At 45.3% G+C, this 14686-nt stretch overlaps 1 protein-coding gene across 1 annotated transcript; it reads left to right on the top strand.

The window, feature by feature from the left end:
- Window positions 1-8874: 8874 nt before the first annotated feature.
- Nxnl2 (nucleoredoxin like 2) lies at window positions 8875-14445 on the top strand. Its single transcript, XM_028863853.2, has 2 exons — window positions 8875-9663; window positions 13878-14445. Exons 1-2 carry the CDS (start codon window positions 9362-9364, stop codon window positions 14044-14046), a joined length of 471 nt encoding a protein of 156 aa, XP_028719686.1. The 5' UTR covers window positions 8875-9361; the 3' UTR covers window positions 14047-14445.
- The last annotated feature ends 241 nt before the right edge of the window (window positions 14446-14686 follow it).

Raw genomic sequence — 14686 nt, 5'->3', positions numbered from 1 at the left:
ATAGAAAGGCAAGATGCTTCCATGCCTCAACAGAGGCCACTGAAGCTCTGAGGGTAGATTCCTCAGGTTGTGCACCCAGGCAGTATAGAATCCTATCAATCCTGCAGATGATGAGGGAGACTCTCGGGGAGAGAAGCTGAAGGTTTCCAAAAGCAGGCTGGACAGACATTCCATAGTGTCTCCTGAATTAGCTGACACTTGGCAGGTGCATAGGAGAAAAGCCACACTTTATTAACTGTTGATATTGGAATAGAAAAGTGACTACCCATAAGTGTGATGAGAGCTGAGGGCTCATATTCTACCCTCATGGGGGAAAGGCGGGTGTAGTTCACTTACTGGAGATGAGCAGGTCCTTGGAGGAGTACACAGGATATGGAGGAGGCTCTGGCAGTTTGTCTGGGGCTTATGAAAGTCCATCTTCTCTGGTTGACAAATCTCTATCCATGGCAGTTGCTCCCTCTGCAATCCTGCCTCCAGGTAGCTCCAGGAAGTGCAAAGAAAACTCTCCTGCATTTGCTGTTTTCCAAGTGCTTTCAACTCAAAATAACCAGCACACCAAAATGGCACATTCTTGGATTCTATATGTTGGATCATATAGGTTTCCTTCACTACTGTTAATTCAACTGATTGAGAATAAGACCACTACTATGATTTAAAGCAATCTTTAATCATATACTGGCCAGGTAGATGGGTTCTGGTCAGGTACCCAGGTTCCTGGGAAGTGGTCCAGAATCGAGTATGGCAGGCGTTTCAGAAAGAAAATGCATAATTCATTGCATTTCCTAATAGGTCCAATCATGGACAAGCATACATCCTGAAATATTTCCTATCTACATACTTCCTGCCCTCATGTAATCAAGCACATCCGGTGCAGATGGGTCAAACAAACTTGTTTAGGTGAGTGAAAACATATAGTTTGTTATCTTCTATAAACAGTAGCCTCCAGCATTTCAGAGATTATCTGTCCTTGAGCAGGGGTCTTGCATATCAGAGGCATTTTTGTTTTATGGATATCTCAGGCATAGTAATTAAAACTTAAAATTTAACTTTGGCTCTCACATTCCCCCCTTGAGTTATATCCTGAGTCAAATTGACTTGTGATGGGCACCTGTTTATATTGGGATCTAATAACCATCAGCTTAATGGTACCCAGATAGGAATTATCATTTGGTTAAAGCATCAATGATGCAAGAGCCAACAGCAATTAGCAGAAGCAGAAGGGCCAAAGGCCCTATGATGGATGACAGAGTTACTATCTAGAAGGAACCTGGAAATGAGAATGGGAACCAGTTATTTACTTCATCTCAGGATCCCCCCCCCTTTTTTGCAATGATTTTTTTGTACAGCAAGATTATCTATAATGATTCCTGAGCAGTTTATATAGAAACAACTATTTTCTCTTAAAGCTATATAATAACATCTCTGCTTTACACAAAGTAGATCTGGGTCTATTTGGTTTTAACAGGTACCTTTCTTGGTATGCTAATAGGTAGCTATTTTGTCCCCTATGCCAGAGAGTTTCATTTTGATCTAATATTCCAGCCTGTTGGGGGACAAAGGGTGACATACTCTCTTCTGTAACTACTTTCTGCTGAAACTAGGACATTGTTGTCAGGGCCTGGAAAGGCTGGAATGCTAGTCAAAGGCAAGGAGGGAATTCAGGCAATGGGGCATTCATCAGAAGCATCTGGTTAGCTCACCCAGCCAAAGAGACAGGGAGCAATCACATCGGCAGGACTGGTCCACATCAGCTTTCAGCAAGTCCAGCACTTGTAGTCCGTTGGAACATGTTGTAGTCAGCAGCTGATACTTGAATGTATCTGTCAGTCAAGTGGAAATCTACTGAGACAGATACTGACTAGGGAGAGAAGTTAAAATTAGGAACTTAAAGGAAAGTCTTACATTTGGACCTTTCTGGCTTATAGTCCTAGTAATTGGGAAAGGGGAGGAGTTCCAAGACCAGAAGAGAGAGAGAGGGATCCCATTTTCAGGGATAAACAGGTAGGGAAATTTAGACTATACTTATCTGGAGTCCTTTTGACCTGTGAGAAGTAGATCCAAGTCTTATGATTCTCTCGATTCTAGAAACTTATATGTATTTTTTTTTTAGTTTACAAAAAGACATAAAAGTTTTAGATATTATTAGCATTACCAATCTATACTGAATTCTACATTGCAGATAAAGTAGGTAACAGGTGTCTGTAAAATAACTAGAGTAGACTCACATCTTTGAGTCCTAGCAAAGCTATAGATTTGTGTTAAAAAGCATGAGCATTTTTCCTATGTCCAGAGAGCCAGATATAGATTGGACACAAATGTTTTTAGCCCAGTGAGAAGCACCTGTAAGTCTATACTTAGAAAACAACCAAAAGAAATCTAAAATCTTGAGTTTGTGACTGAACAGTAAGTAGTCAGTGCTCTACCAGCTTATCAGAACTCCATTGATCAATGTCAAAACTCTGAACTTTTGAAATCTTATTATAACAATAGCATAGATAGGGGGAAGAAATATGAAACATTTTACATTTTCACATACTTTAAATCACTTATATACCTTTACAGCGTGCATTTACATCTTAAATCACTTTTTGAAACCCTCAGAATTTATTTAAGCTTTCACATCCTTAGACCTTTCTATATCTTAAATCCTCAGAACTTACAAAGACTCTTATATCCTCAGACCTTCATATGCCTTAGAACATTTTCTTAGACCCTCAAAATTGCATAGACTTTAACACTTTTTCTTTCCATCTAATCATTTATTAGAGACACAAGTAGTTATTATTGAGAACAATCATTTCAAATCATGCCCCTTTAGCGGAAGTTTTATAACTGAAACCTGTTTATCTTTTAATATGAAACTTGTTAACAAAGCAAACCTGTCTGTCTCTTCTCTACAGGAGACCTAGTAGCTCTAGAAAAAGCAAAGCTTGATTTTTACATAATAAATGAACTAAAAAGGTGGTTTCAGCCTTGGGGAAGAACCTGGTTACCTGCTCCTGCCAATTGACAAAGCTATAGTTAGCCTAGCCATCAATACCATCAGAGATCTGAGAAGGATAAATTATAGCATGGATTATAGCTGGGTACAGGGGTACCAGGACAGCATCAGTCTTTGATTGCCAGGTCCTGAAGATGAGAGGCTTTCCTGTGGTGGAGGAACAAGGGAGAGACTGATCTTACTTTGTATAGGCAAAGTAGGACAATCAACTCTGCAGTGTCCTCCTTGCCCATAGTTAGGGCCGGGGCCTGGTCGCAGGTGCTGCTTTGGGGGCAGTCTTGCCCAGTGGTTAGTATCATTACCATCTAAGTGGAGACATCATGGTGCCCTGTCATCTTCTTTGGAGACCTTGGAGTCACTGCTAGAATCTGGGGGTCTCTGTCTGTCAAAGTAAGCTTTTCCCCTTAAACATTTTAAATGCTGTATTTCCTGAGATCTCTGACAATGGTTTGAGGACCATTATCTATTAAGTATACCTGAGCTAAACAAGCCTAGGCTCAACCTTGAAACATATCTAACATGATTACAAATTTGATTATTATAGATGACTAACTACTAACCTGTATCTCTTAATTATATGTTGCTCAGTTTAATGAGCTGCATAGGTACAATATTTTAAACAAGAGTAGAATAATTTATATGGTATAACAAAAATAACCTTAAATTTGTGTCAATATACAAAACTCCATATCAATGTGAAATATTTGAAACCAATAAATTTTTTTGGTTTAAAAGTAGATTTAATAATCTACCCTTTCCTATATCCCCTCCCCCATTTTTAGAAAAAGACCCCTAAATCTAATCTCTTGTTTAGTTTCCTCCTTGACTATTTTCTATTTACTTACTTACTTACTTACTTACTTATTTATTTTTATGACTACATACACGTTTTCTCTTTCTTTAGCACTTAGGCACATTTTCAAGCACACTGTAACCTGTTCAGAGGTTTTCTCAGCCTGGACCTGGTTCCCCCCCACCCCCTCTAATCTGTACTGTTCTCTGACTGCATGAGCCAAAGATTAAACTCTTAGTGGCAAACAGATACTCTGCCTAGAGGCTCTGTCAGCTGGCTTTGCCCCCCCCCATCAGTTTTCTGAGAGTCTGGCCTCATGAGAGAGAGTATGGGGTAGGAGCTGCATTTACTGCCCCAGCTCTAGGAAGTTGTTGGGCCCACTTTCTCGAGTCCCCAGGAATGGCAGTTGACTGTTGGTGAGTGCTCACAGGTGGTGACTGCAGTGGTGCCGATTGGTAGGACTTATCTGCCTGTGTAATTGTGCCCCATGTTGGATGCCAAATATAGTCAGATTTCTTTTAATTATCCTTAACAGTTTACTTATTAGCTTTTCTAGGACTAGGACTTGCTGAAATAGGGCTTGTGCTCATGTAGTGGGGGAGCCTAGAGGCTACCATTGCCTTGACAAGTTAATAGATACCACAGCCATGTGTTAATGGAAGGGCCACAAGTTCCTTTTGCCAGAGATAAGGAGAATGACTCTCTTTTTTAGCAATCAGGAATTTTCTTCAAGCCTACAAGGGAATGTGGGCTTTGTCTAATGCCTGGCCTTGGGAAAAGGACTTTATAGCTTTATGTCTATTAAGTTTGAGACTTAAAAAAACAACAAATTTTTATTTGAAGCTCCTTTTAGTATCAACATAAAACTTTTAACTCATAGACACAGTCCACAGAGAGACTGGGGAATTTTTATAGTACAGCATTATGGAACATAACATTACTCATGATTCAGTTTATCAAAATAGGTGAAGTGTAACAAATTTAGCAAAGATAAGGAGGCTAGACATACATTCTTAAGCATGAATAGACCTTAGGTAGGGAGAGACATTCTCTGAGCCAGTGGTTCAACTTCCCAATGCTTCAACCCTTCAATAAAGTTCCCTATATTGTGGTGTCACCCCAACCACAAAATCATTCCTGTTGTTATTTCACAACTGAAATTTTGCCACTGTTATGAATCTTAATGCCAACATCTGACAGGCAGGTGGTTGTAGACTTTCCTTATAAATAGGTCTTTCAATCCCCTGAGGGTCAAGACTCAGGCTGAGAATCTGCTCCAAGTTCTTTGCCAGATCATTGTTTTGCTGCATCATAAAAGAGAATATTCCAGTTTCTGGTGTTTGGTTGGTGCTCATAGCTGTAGGCTTAATTTTTAGCCTTTTATTTACTTTTAAGTTAAAATATTAATAATATATAAACATTTTAGAAACTTAAAATGTATCGTCTTATAAATTTAAATATTTAAAAAACTTCCTTTAAAAAATCCAGTTTTTAAATTTTCTGTAAAACTCTAAAATTTCCCCCTTAAAAAAATTTAAAATCTCTGAATTGTGTGTTCCTGCAATATTAGAAATTAAGTGTCCCCCCCCCCTTTTTTTTTTTTTACTTCAAGAGGGAGAAAATAGGGCATAATGGAAAGGACCAAGCAGATGCCATAACAGGCTGGTCAGTCTTCTCTCAGAGCAAGGTACATTCTTGCATATAACAACATGGAGGTGCAGCTTTAACACACTATTAAAGCATTGTTTTTAAATCCTATCTTTCATAAACCTTGTTTTAGGACAGGACATGTATTATCATACAAAAATACATCCTAATGGAAAATATCTTGGAAACCTATTGTTGCCTTCTTGGTAGGCCCACTCCTCATGGTCACCTTTAATCAAGTTGGCGGTGAAATCACATGACATATATCTTCTCTAACCCTGACAAAAATGGCTACCATCTATGTGGCTGCCCAAACACTGTGAAGTCATATGACATCTGCCCTTTCCAATCCTAGCAAAGATGGCTGCCAGACATGTGGCTGCCCAAAGATGGTGGCCGTCCATGTGTGGGTTGTATCACAGAATGTAATCGTGCCACATGGTTCCTTTAAATTTACCCATGCATAGATTTTTAACTATCAACTCCCAGTGTTACCAGTTTTAAGTTAACTTTTTTCATAGATTTTTAGATTTTAACCATATCCAACAAAATAAACATAAATCTCAAGGTACAGATGTTCACACAAACCAAGTTTATCTATTTTGTCTGTTCTGCTTTTCTGTCTTTTCCCTGTCACTGTGCCAGGTGGCTCAGACTGACACAGGACGTAGAGGAAACTTTTAAATATACTTGGGTCTAGTGAAGGGAGAGCCATAAACCAACTCTAGAGCCAGCTTTCAAATAAAATAGAATAGGATAAAACAATTTTAATGTTATCTACAACAAAAAGACATCCAAACTCCTGCTAACTCAGATCCATCGACCAGAGAGCTCAGAGATAAATTCTGAGCCCTGGCCACAAATGCAGCCATGTGGTGACTGGAAGCTGGCACACAGAGATAGCAAAAATATCTGAACCATTTCTGTCTCAGCTCCATTCTTGCAACAAAACTTATGAACACACCAGAAAACAAAGACAAAACTTTCCAACAAAACAGGGAGACACAACTTTCCAGAGAAACAGACAGATAAAACTTTCTATGGGATACAAAAACTTCCCAACCAGAATTAGATGGGTAGGCAATGTCTAGCTATATGCCATGGATGGGAGAACATTGGTGTCCTGTTGAACCCCCTCCACATCCCAGATAGGGATCCCACAGAACAGAACCAGACTATGACTCACCAGGAGGCCTCCATAGATGTTTGCTGCATTTTGAGGATGGCAATTCACTCTTGGTGGTCCACAAACTGAAGGCAGCCTTGGAGTCGTGGAACATCTCAAGCCTGAAGAGCCCCTCTGTAGTCAGAAGTTTTCTCCATCTCGCCCAGGCCCACACCTGCTCAGACCCAAGTAAACACACAGAGGCTTATTTTAATTATGAACTGTATGGCCTATGGAAGGCTTATTACTGACTAGCTCTTACACTTAAATTAACCCATAATTTTTATCTATGGTTAGCCAGTGGCTTGGTACCTTTTCTCAGTTCTGCCTTGCCATCTTGCTTCCTCTGTGTCTGGCTGGCAACTCTTCTGCCTCTCTCTTTCCTGTCTCTCTCCTAGGGTTTTCCCACCTGCCTCTAAGCTGCCTTGCCATAGGCCAAGCAGCTCTATTTATTAACCAATGGTAACAGCATATGTTCATGGCCTACAGATGGACATCCCCCAGCACTCCTCCTTTTCTATCTAATCAAAAAAGGAAGGTTTTAACTTTAACATAGTAAAATTACATATAATAGAACAGTTATCAAGCAAGAATTACAGTTACAATATCTAGTCTACTTGTATTTGGTAAAATTAAAGAAAATATTTTATCATTTATCCTATATTTGTGAGTCTAAAGTTTCATATCTAATTTGTCTTTTATCATAACCAAGGAAAATTATAACTATCTAGTCTTCAACTGCATCAAAGACCCCAGAAGGTTATAATATTACCTAAGTAAACAGGAAGAGCATTGTAAGCAACTTCCAAAATCTAGAATGACAGAGATAGCTGGCTACAGGGACAGTCCCTTGTTCTGGCGTGAAGGTCCAGCTTTAGAATTTGGGGGTGGTCTGAATCTCACTAGGGGCCTCCAGTAAATGTTAATTCCACCAATCAAGAATAAGACCACTACCACAGTTTAAAGCCAAATTTGAAGCAAGCTTTAATTAAATACTGGCCAGTTCTATACCCAGGTTCCCAAGAAATGGCCCAGAATCAAGTATGGCAAGGGCTTAATAAGGAAAACCTATAATTCATTGCATTTCCCAACAGGTCCAATCAGGGGCAAGCATACATCCTGACATGTTTCCTACCTCCGTACCTCCTGGCCACATGTGATCAAAAACATCCAGCGCAGATGGGTCAAACAAACTTGTTTAGGGAGTGAAAACATGTGACTTGTATCTCCTATGAATAGCCTCCAGCATTTCAGGAACTATCTGTCCTTGGGCAAGGGTCTTACAGACCAGAGGCATTTTTGTTTCATGCATCACAAAGGCGTAGTAATTAAAACTTAAAATGTAACACTGGCTCTCACAACTGCCTCTAATTTTTAATACTTTTCTGCAACCTTTTTACATTACTTTTTATTTTTACTATTTTTTGTGTCTGAGTGCTTTGTCTGCAGATATGTATGTGTATAACATGTGTGCCTGGTGCCCGTGGAAGCCAAAAGATTCTGATTTCTTAAGAACTGGAGTTACAGGGGTTTGTGAGCCACTGTGTGGGTGCTGAGAGTCCAGGTCCTTGACAGGAGCAGCCAGCCAGCCAGCACTCTTAAAGATTCTGAGCCATTTTTGCAGCTCCCACTTTTTAATTTTTAAAACACTGCGCTTGGGAATTATTTATCCTAATGCCTGAGGTTTTGGGTGTGCCGGTACATGCTGACCCACAAGAGTGCCTCCTCCAGCTTGGCAAGGAGCTGAAATTTTCTTACCGTAGTGGACCCGCGCAGCGCCTGCATATCTTTAACACTCTGGCTCTCCTTGTGCAACACAGACCTGCCCGCAGTTTTCTTCCAGAACTCTAGGATATGGGCAGTGGAGGTACACACCCAGAACACAAGCGCCCTGGCTTCCCATAGCCGGCCTATTCTGGCCAGGGGCAGAACAGCCCTTCACCTAACTCACCCCTCTTCAGAGGCACTAGGTGGGTGCAGCATCTTCTAGACTGGACTGGAGTATGTAGGCAATGAGGGTGTGCTTTTGGGGTTGGGAGGGTGGTGGGAGGTGGCCCGCTGAAGTCTGGAAAGCTGTAAGGCTTTTCCTAGACAGGAAAATTCTCGGGTGGAGCGAGAGGGGAGGGGTGTGGTTGAAGGGGTGGGGAGATGAGCGGGGCAGAACCCTAGTGGGCGGGGTAGGCGGGTGTAGGGTGTAGTTGAGCGGTTGGCACAAGGGTGGACCGGGCTCTTGTGGGCGGGGTGGGGCGAGGCTGGTGGGCGGAACAGAATTCGGGTCTACAGAACAGGATACCGTGGACTCGGTGGGGTGTAGTTGGGCTCTCTAGTGGGGTGGGATATGGCGGAGCTGAACAGGTCGTGGGTGTCCGGACAGGTCTTGGGTGAGCGAGACAGGATGCAGGTGGGCGAGGTGGGGCGGGACAGGGCTCCGGTGGATGATGTGGGATGCGGGTGAGTAAACCGGGTCGCGGTAGGCGAGGCAGGATGAGGTAGAGTAGAAGGTGGGCGGGGTCGATGGCCTGGCTCTGCTTCTGGAGCTGGGCACCCCGCTGTCACGGCTGTGGCCACAGCTTCTGGAGTAGCCGGTGTCTGCTAGCTCCTCCCGTGGGCTCAAGGTGCGCTGCTCGGCGGGAGGCGGGGCTGCGAGGCGCCCGGTACTGCGCGAGGCTCTGCGTGCCCTGCCCACAGACGGGTGGCAGCACAGCCCCGGGGCTCGTCTTTTCGGGGTGTCCTCCACAAGCCGGGCTCCGGGGCGATGGTGGACGTGCTGAGCGGGCGGCGCCTGGTGACCCGCGAGGGCGCGGTGGTGGAGGCGGAGGCGGCGCTGCAGAACAAGGTGGTAGCTCTGTACTTTGCGGCCGGCCGGTGCTCGCCCAGCCGCGACTTCACGCCGCTGCTCTGCGACTTCTACACCGCGCTGGTGAGCGAGGCGCGGCGGCCCGCGCCCTTTGAGGTGGTGTTCGTGTCGGCGGACGGCAGCGCGGAGGAGATGCTGGACTTCATGCGGGAGCTTCACGGCGCCTGGCTGGCGCTGCCTTTCCACGACCCTTACAGGCAGTGAGTGCACACCCAGGGGACGGGGGGCACAGGGCTGGAGCTCTGACTCCCCCGGACCTCCTCTCCTGCACCTTGCTGCTCTTTCAGACTCTGGTCCTTAACTTCCTACCTCCACTTTTTTCCTCTTCAGTTCCCAATGCGGGTCAATTCCATGGAGTCTTGGTTTCAGCATCCACGGGGATCCGGCCAGCTAGGATTTCAGTCTTTCCACGATTAGGGTTTCAGAGATCTGCACGTCTCAGGAGCTCTGGGGTTGGTCCTGATGCTAACTGGCATCCCTTAGCTAGTCTTCTTGATAAGTGCAGGAGGAAGGGCGGGAAGCCACCAACTTTAGAGTGGGAGCTGTTCATCCCAACCTGTGTCCACAGAGCTGCATGGGGGGGGGGGTACTCTGGGGAAGGGGGGGCTGAGAGCAAGAGGAACCAGGTGCTGGCCATCTTTGTGATTTCATTTTTACCTACAGCAATGAAGTTCCCCAACTATAACGTGTGATTTTTAGTAACATGAATGCTATCGCAACACATGTAGGAGGACTGGGAAAGAGCAAGGCATGGCTAGATACGTGGCCAGCGTGGTGGTGGTGGTGGTGGTGCTGCTGCTGCTGCTGCTGCTGCTGGTGGTGGTGGTGGTGGTATCTCCTGTGGTGGAAGAGTCCAGATGGAGGTCTCATAGTACACGCCCCCAGCCCTGCCTCCTTCTAGAACAGATGTCAGTTCCTGGGTATCCTCTGATTCTGGGTCTTGGGCTTGTTACCCAGCTGCAGCACTACCTGTGAGTCCTTTCTGGAAAACAAAGCATAGCCAACTTTGCTACGTCCTGTAGATTCATAATAACTAGAAGCCTCCTGATTCTGTGTTTTGGGGGTGAGCTTGTGAGTGCATGCCAGTAGAGCTCAGAGGACAACCTCTGCTGTTATTCCTCAGATGTCATCCACCCTGTGTTTTGAGACAGGGTCTCTCACTGTCCTGGAAATCACTAAGTTGGCTAGGCTGGTGGGCCAGTGAGCCCTAGAGATCCACCAGTCTCTGCCAACCCCCACCCCCACCCCCGTTCTGGGATTACAACCGCACCAGCTTTTTATGTGGTTTTGAAGTCTGACTCTATGTCCATAAGCTTGCAAAGCACTTTACTGACTGAGCCTTCTCCCCCGATTTTCCTAAACTCATTCTCTCTGGTGGTTCCCAGGGAGGTGGAGCACCCAGGGGAAGCTGCTTAGCCTTGGAGGCTGAGGCTTCAGTCATGCCAGTACCAAGACAATCCTGTGGATAGTAAGTCTAAGTGACAGCTGAATTACCTTTGCAGAAGGACTCACTTGAGAACCGCTTCAAGTGCTGTGCTTTGAAATGTGGTTTGACTCGATGGCAGGCACTCAATTATACGGAGCTTTTGAAAGGACACACTTGTTTTGCAGTTGAGATGGTGACGGTGTTGATAATTAGACAGCAAGCTCAGGTTCCCACCCCCCACCCCCAGAGAATTAGGCTCTGGGTTGCCCATGAGGATAGTGAGAAAGCGGTTTCCTGGCTGAGTAAAGAGATGCATGAAGAATGGGGTTGACCTAGTCTGTGAAAGGGCTTCTATAATAATACTTTTCTTTTCTTTTCTTTCTTTCTTTCTTTTTTTTTTTTGTTTTTTTCAAGACAGGGTTTCTCTGTGTAGCTTTGCACCTTTCCTGGAGCTCACTTGGTAGTCCAGGCTGGCCTCGAACTCACAGAGATCCGCCTGCCTCTGCCTCCCAAGTGCTGGGATTAAAGGCGTGCGCCACCACGCCCGGCTTAATAATACTTTTCTAATTGCTGTCATAAAATAGTTGACAAAAGTGACTTAAGGGAACCTGGTGGGGGGGGGGGTGGCTCAGTAAGAGTGCAAGTATGAAGACCTGAGTTCAAATCCCCAGCACTTAAGTTAAAACAAAAACTAGACATGGTGGCATGTACCTGTAACCCCAGCCACTGATGAGTAGAGTCAGCCAGATCCTGGGAGCTCACTGGCCAGCCAGTCTAGCTGAAATACCCAGCTTTAGTTTCTGTGAGAGAACCTATCTGGAGAGACTAATGTGGAGAGTAATTAAGGCATCTGTCGTATCCCTCTGGCCTCTGCATACGCAGGCACAGCCCCTTCCCCACGGAATAAAAGAAACTTAAGCGGGGAGGGTTGTTCTGGGCTCACAGTGTGAACGTAGTCTGTTTCTGTGGCAGAAGCATGAGGAGGTTGGTCACTAGGTGTCTGCAGTCCGGAGCCAGAGGGAAAGGGATGCTGTTGCTGAACTTACTTTGTGCTTTCTTTCAGTCCAGGACCCCGCCCATACAGTGGTGCCTCCCACAGTTAACGGGGTTCTTTTTACCTCAGTTAACCCAATCTAGAAATCTCCCACAAACTTGTCCAGAGGTTTGTCTCCTAGATGAGTACAGGTCCTGCCAAATTGACAATCGATATTAACCATCCCACAGTGTCAGCTGGTGACAGATCAGCATGCTGGTCTATTGCCCTAATTCCCAGATGTGCCACTGAGGCATAGAGTCCAGTTCTCCTGGAGTCTACCTCTGTGCCCTGGCTGATGTTCTTTCCTGGGGTGATTAGCCGCCCTATCTGTATACCGACTCCCTGGAGAAGGGTGTAGCTTTCTTTCTTCCTTCCTCACCCATCTGCTCCAGAGCCTTTGTGCACCAGGTGAAGACAAGTGGGCCTTTGTGAGCACAGGTTGGCCTGGCTTGCCTGGGCTTCATTTCCAGAAGGACTTTCCTTTTGCAAACTTAATTATCTGTCCTTATCATTCCTTAACCTCGATGTTGCTTTGTGCAAACCAAGAAGTAGAATATTCTGAGGGGATGCTAAGTCAGCTAGGATTTGTGGAATCAGATCATGGTCCAAAGGGAAGGGGCCACCACTAGGGAGAAGTGAGACCTAAGTGGGACATCCAGGAGGTGTTTGAGGAAGTTGCTCTCTGCTGTAGGGGGCAAGGCAGGACAGGGAGATCATAGAGGCCCCAACTGGGAAGTGAACCTGGAAAGGACCCATGTGTAGCTTTCCCTCAGAGGTCTCCATTACTACTGTCCCTCAATTCCTGAAGAGACACCTGAGGATCCCGAGATTGTCATGGCATGACTGGAGGCTGGTGGCCCTGTAGGAAGGAAACACCTTGAGCCCTTACCTTGCCCTCAGAATTATGCGATTGCATTCCAGTGTCGCTCTATCTCCTAACACAGTAACAAATACTGTGTTTAGCCCAGAGAAATAAGTTCTGGGTGCTTGTCTGGAGCTGTCCCTCTGCCCAGATGTCCCTCCCAGTGCAGGTGACCAAGAAGAGGACCCATCTTAGCATGAGAATGACTGCAGGGGCAGATGTTCATGCTCCATGTAGGCATTTTCTCAGAGTGAGGGTTCCATCATATCCCATCCTCTGTGACTGAGTTTATCTGTCTAGGAAGAGATCCTCCTGCCTCTGCCTCCTGAGCACAGACATTCCAGGCATGCATTACCTTACATGGCAGAACCAGGTCTCAAAGCAGCTGCAAGCATTTATGCTATAGGTTGCCACTCCCAAGAGGATCCTTGAAGAGCTTACAGTGACCTCCTTACAATACTGGCACTCATAGGCTGGGATGTGGGCAGATTCCAAGGTGCCTAGCAGGCATCTTCCCCTTGTACCAGTCCAGCCTCTGATCTGCCTTCTTAGGATATGGCTGGGTGTTAGGGAACCTTTTCTGCCAGCTGACATGTTTGGAGGTTAGGAAAGTAGACCAGCCTGGACTTCATTTCTTGGGTAGACAGTGGCTTGGGGTCTCTAGGTCTCCCAGGTCCCCACTTTACTGACTCCTGGATCCAAGGCAGCTCTTGCCTGGCACAGCCTTGTCCCATGTCCATTTTAGATGAAGTCTTGCAGTCTCCTTATGTTGCCCAAGCTGGTCTCAATTGCATGAGCTAAGGTAATCTCTCTGCCTCATCCTCTTGAGTAGTAGGAATTATAGGCTACTTGAGTTTTGGATTGTTGTATTTATAGTACTACAAGAGTTTGATTGTATCTTCAACTTGAGATTTATATAGTATGGCTATTCCTTGGTATCTGAAGGGAATTTGTTCTTGTATCCCCTGTGCATACTGAAACTAAACCGTATTCACATCCCTATATAAAATGGCAGAGTTTGCATAGAATGCACACACAGCCCTTCCTTTCAGACCTGCAGCAGTGTTAACCCTCTGCCCTCTGTCCTCAGTGAACTGAAGAAGAGGTACGACATCACAGCCATCCCCAGGCTCGTGGTCATCAAGCAGAATGGAGCTGTCATCACCAAGAAAGGGCGGAAGCAGATCCGGGAGCGCGGGCTGGCTTGCTTTCAGAACTGGGTGGAAGCAGCCGATGTTTTCCAGAACTTCTTGGGGTAAATCTAGAGGGACCAGGGCAGGTGCTTGCTACAAGTGCAGGGCAGACGCCTTCCAAGAAGGAGTTACCAGTTTTCTTCTCTGTTGACGGATTTCGTAGTAGAGGCGCTAGAGCAGGCCAGAGGACAGACACTGCTCAGGAAAGAACTACGCCCTCCCTCCATGGGTCCTAGAGTTCCTTTGGAATGCACTTTTGTTTCTTATAGCTTTCTCCACCTGTGCCTAGGCTCCAGGACACATCAACAGTGTGCTATCAGAGATCTATGCAAGATGCTCATTCCTGCAGGCTTCTTCGATAAATTGATCTATGAAGTGATGCATTTTCTGATGACCTATCACATTTTAGAGATGCTTTGGTAAGCATATTTATTAATCAAGTTTGTAGACTGTGTAGTTTAATAAACCAACATTCATACCTTGAGCAGCTTGATGTTTTTCTTTTTCCTTCCAAACCAACAGAGGGACAAGTCAGTAAATACCATGCTTAAGCTGTCCATTCATCCGAGGGGGTGTTGTAACTGCACCTTGTCTTGGAAGATTTTTCTAACCTTTGTCTCTTCTTTCTTCCTCCCTCCCTTCCTCCCTCCCTCCCTCCTTCCCTCCCTCCCTCCCTCCCTCCCTCCCTCCCTCCCTCTCCCTCCCT

This window comes from Peromyscus leucopus, chromosome 5, assembly GCF_004664715.2.
Source record: "Peromyscus leucopus breed LL Stock chromosome 5, UCI_PerLeu_2.1, whole genome shotgun sequence".
NCBI classification, from domain to species: Eukaryota; Metazoa; Chordata; class Mammalia; order Rodentia; family Cricetidae; genus Peromyscus; species Peromyscus leucopus.
Note: the sequence above shows the minus strand (reverse complement) of the source record. Positions and strands in the feature narration are given on the sequence as shown.

What these genes read in the sequence shown, in the direction of transcription:
- Nxnl2 (XM_028863853.2), top strand. Translation starts at nt 9,362, where the DNA reads ATGGTGGACGTGCTGAGCGGGCGGCGCCTGGTGACCCGCGAGGGCGCG. An exon ending in TTCCACGACCCTTACAGGCA is followed by an intron (nt 9,664 to 13,877) that starts GTGAGTGCACAC and finishes CTCTGTCCTCAG; the next exon opens with TGAACTGAAGAAGAGGTACG.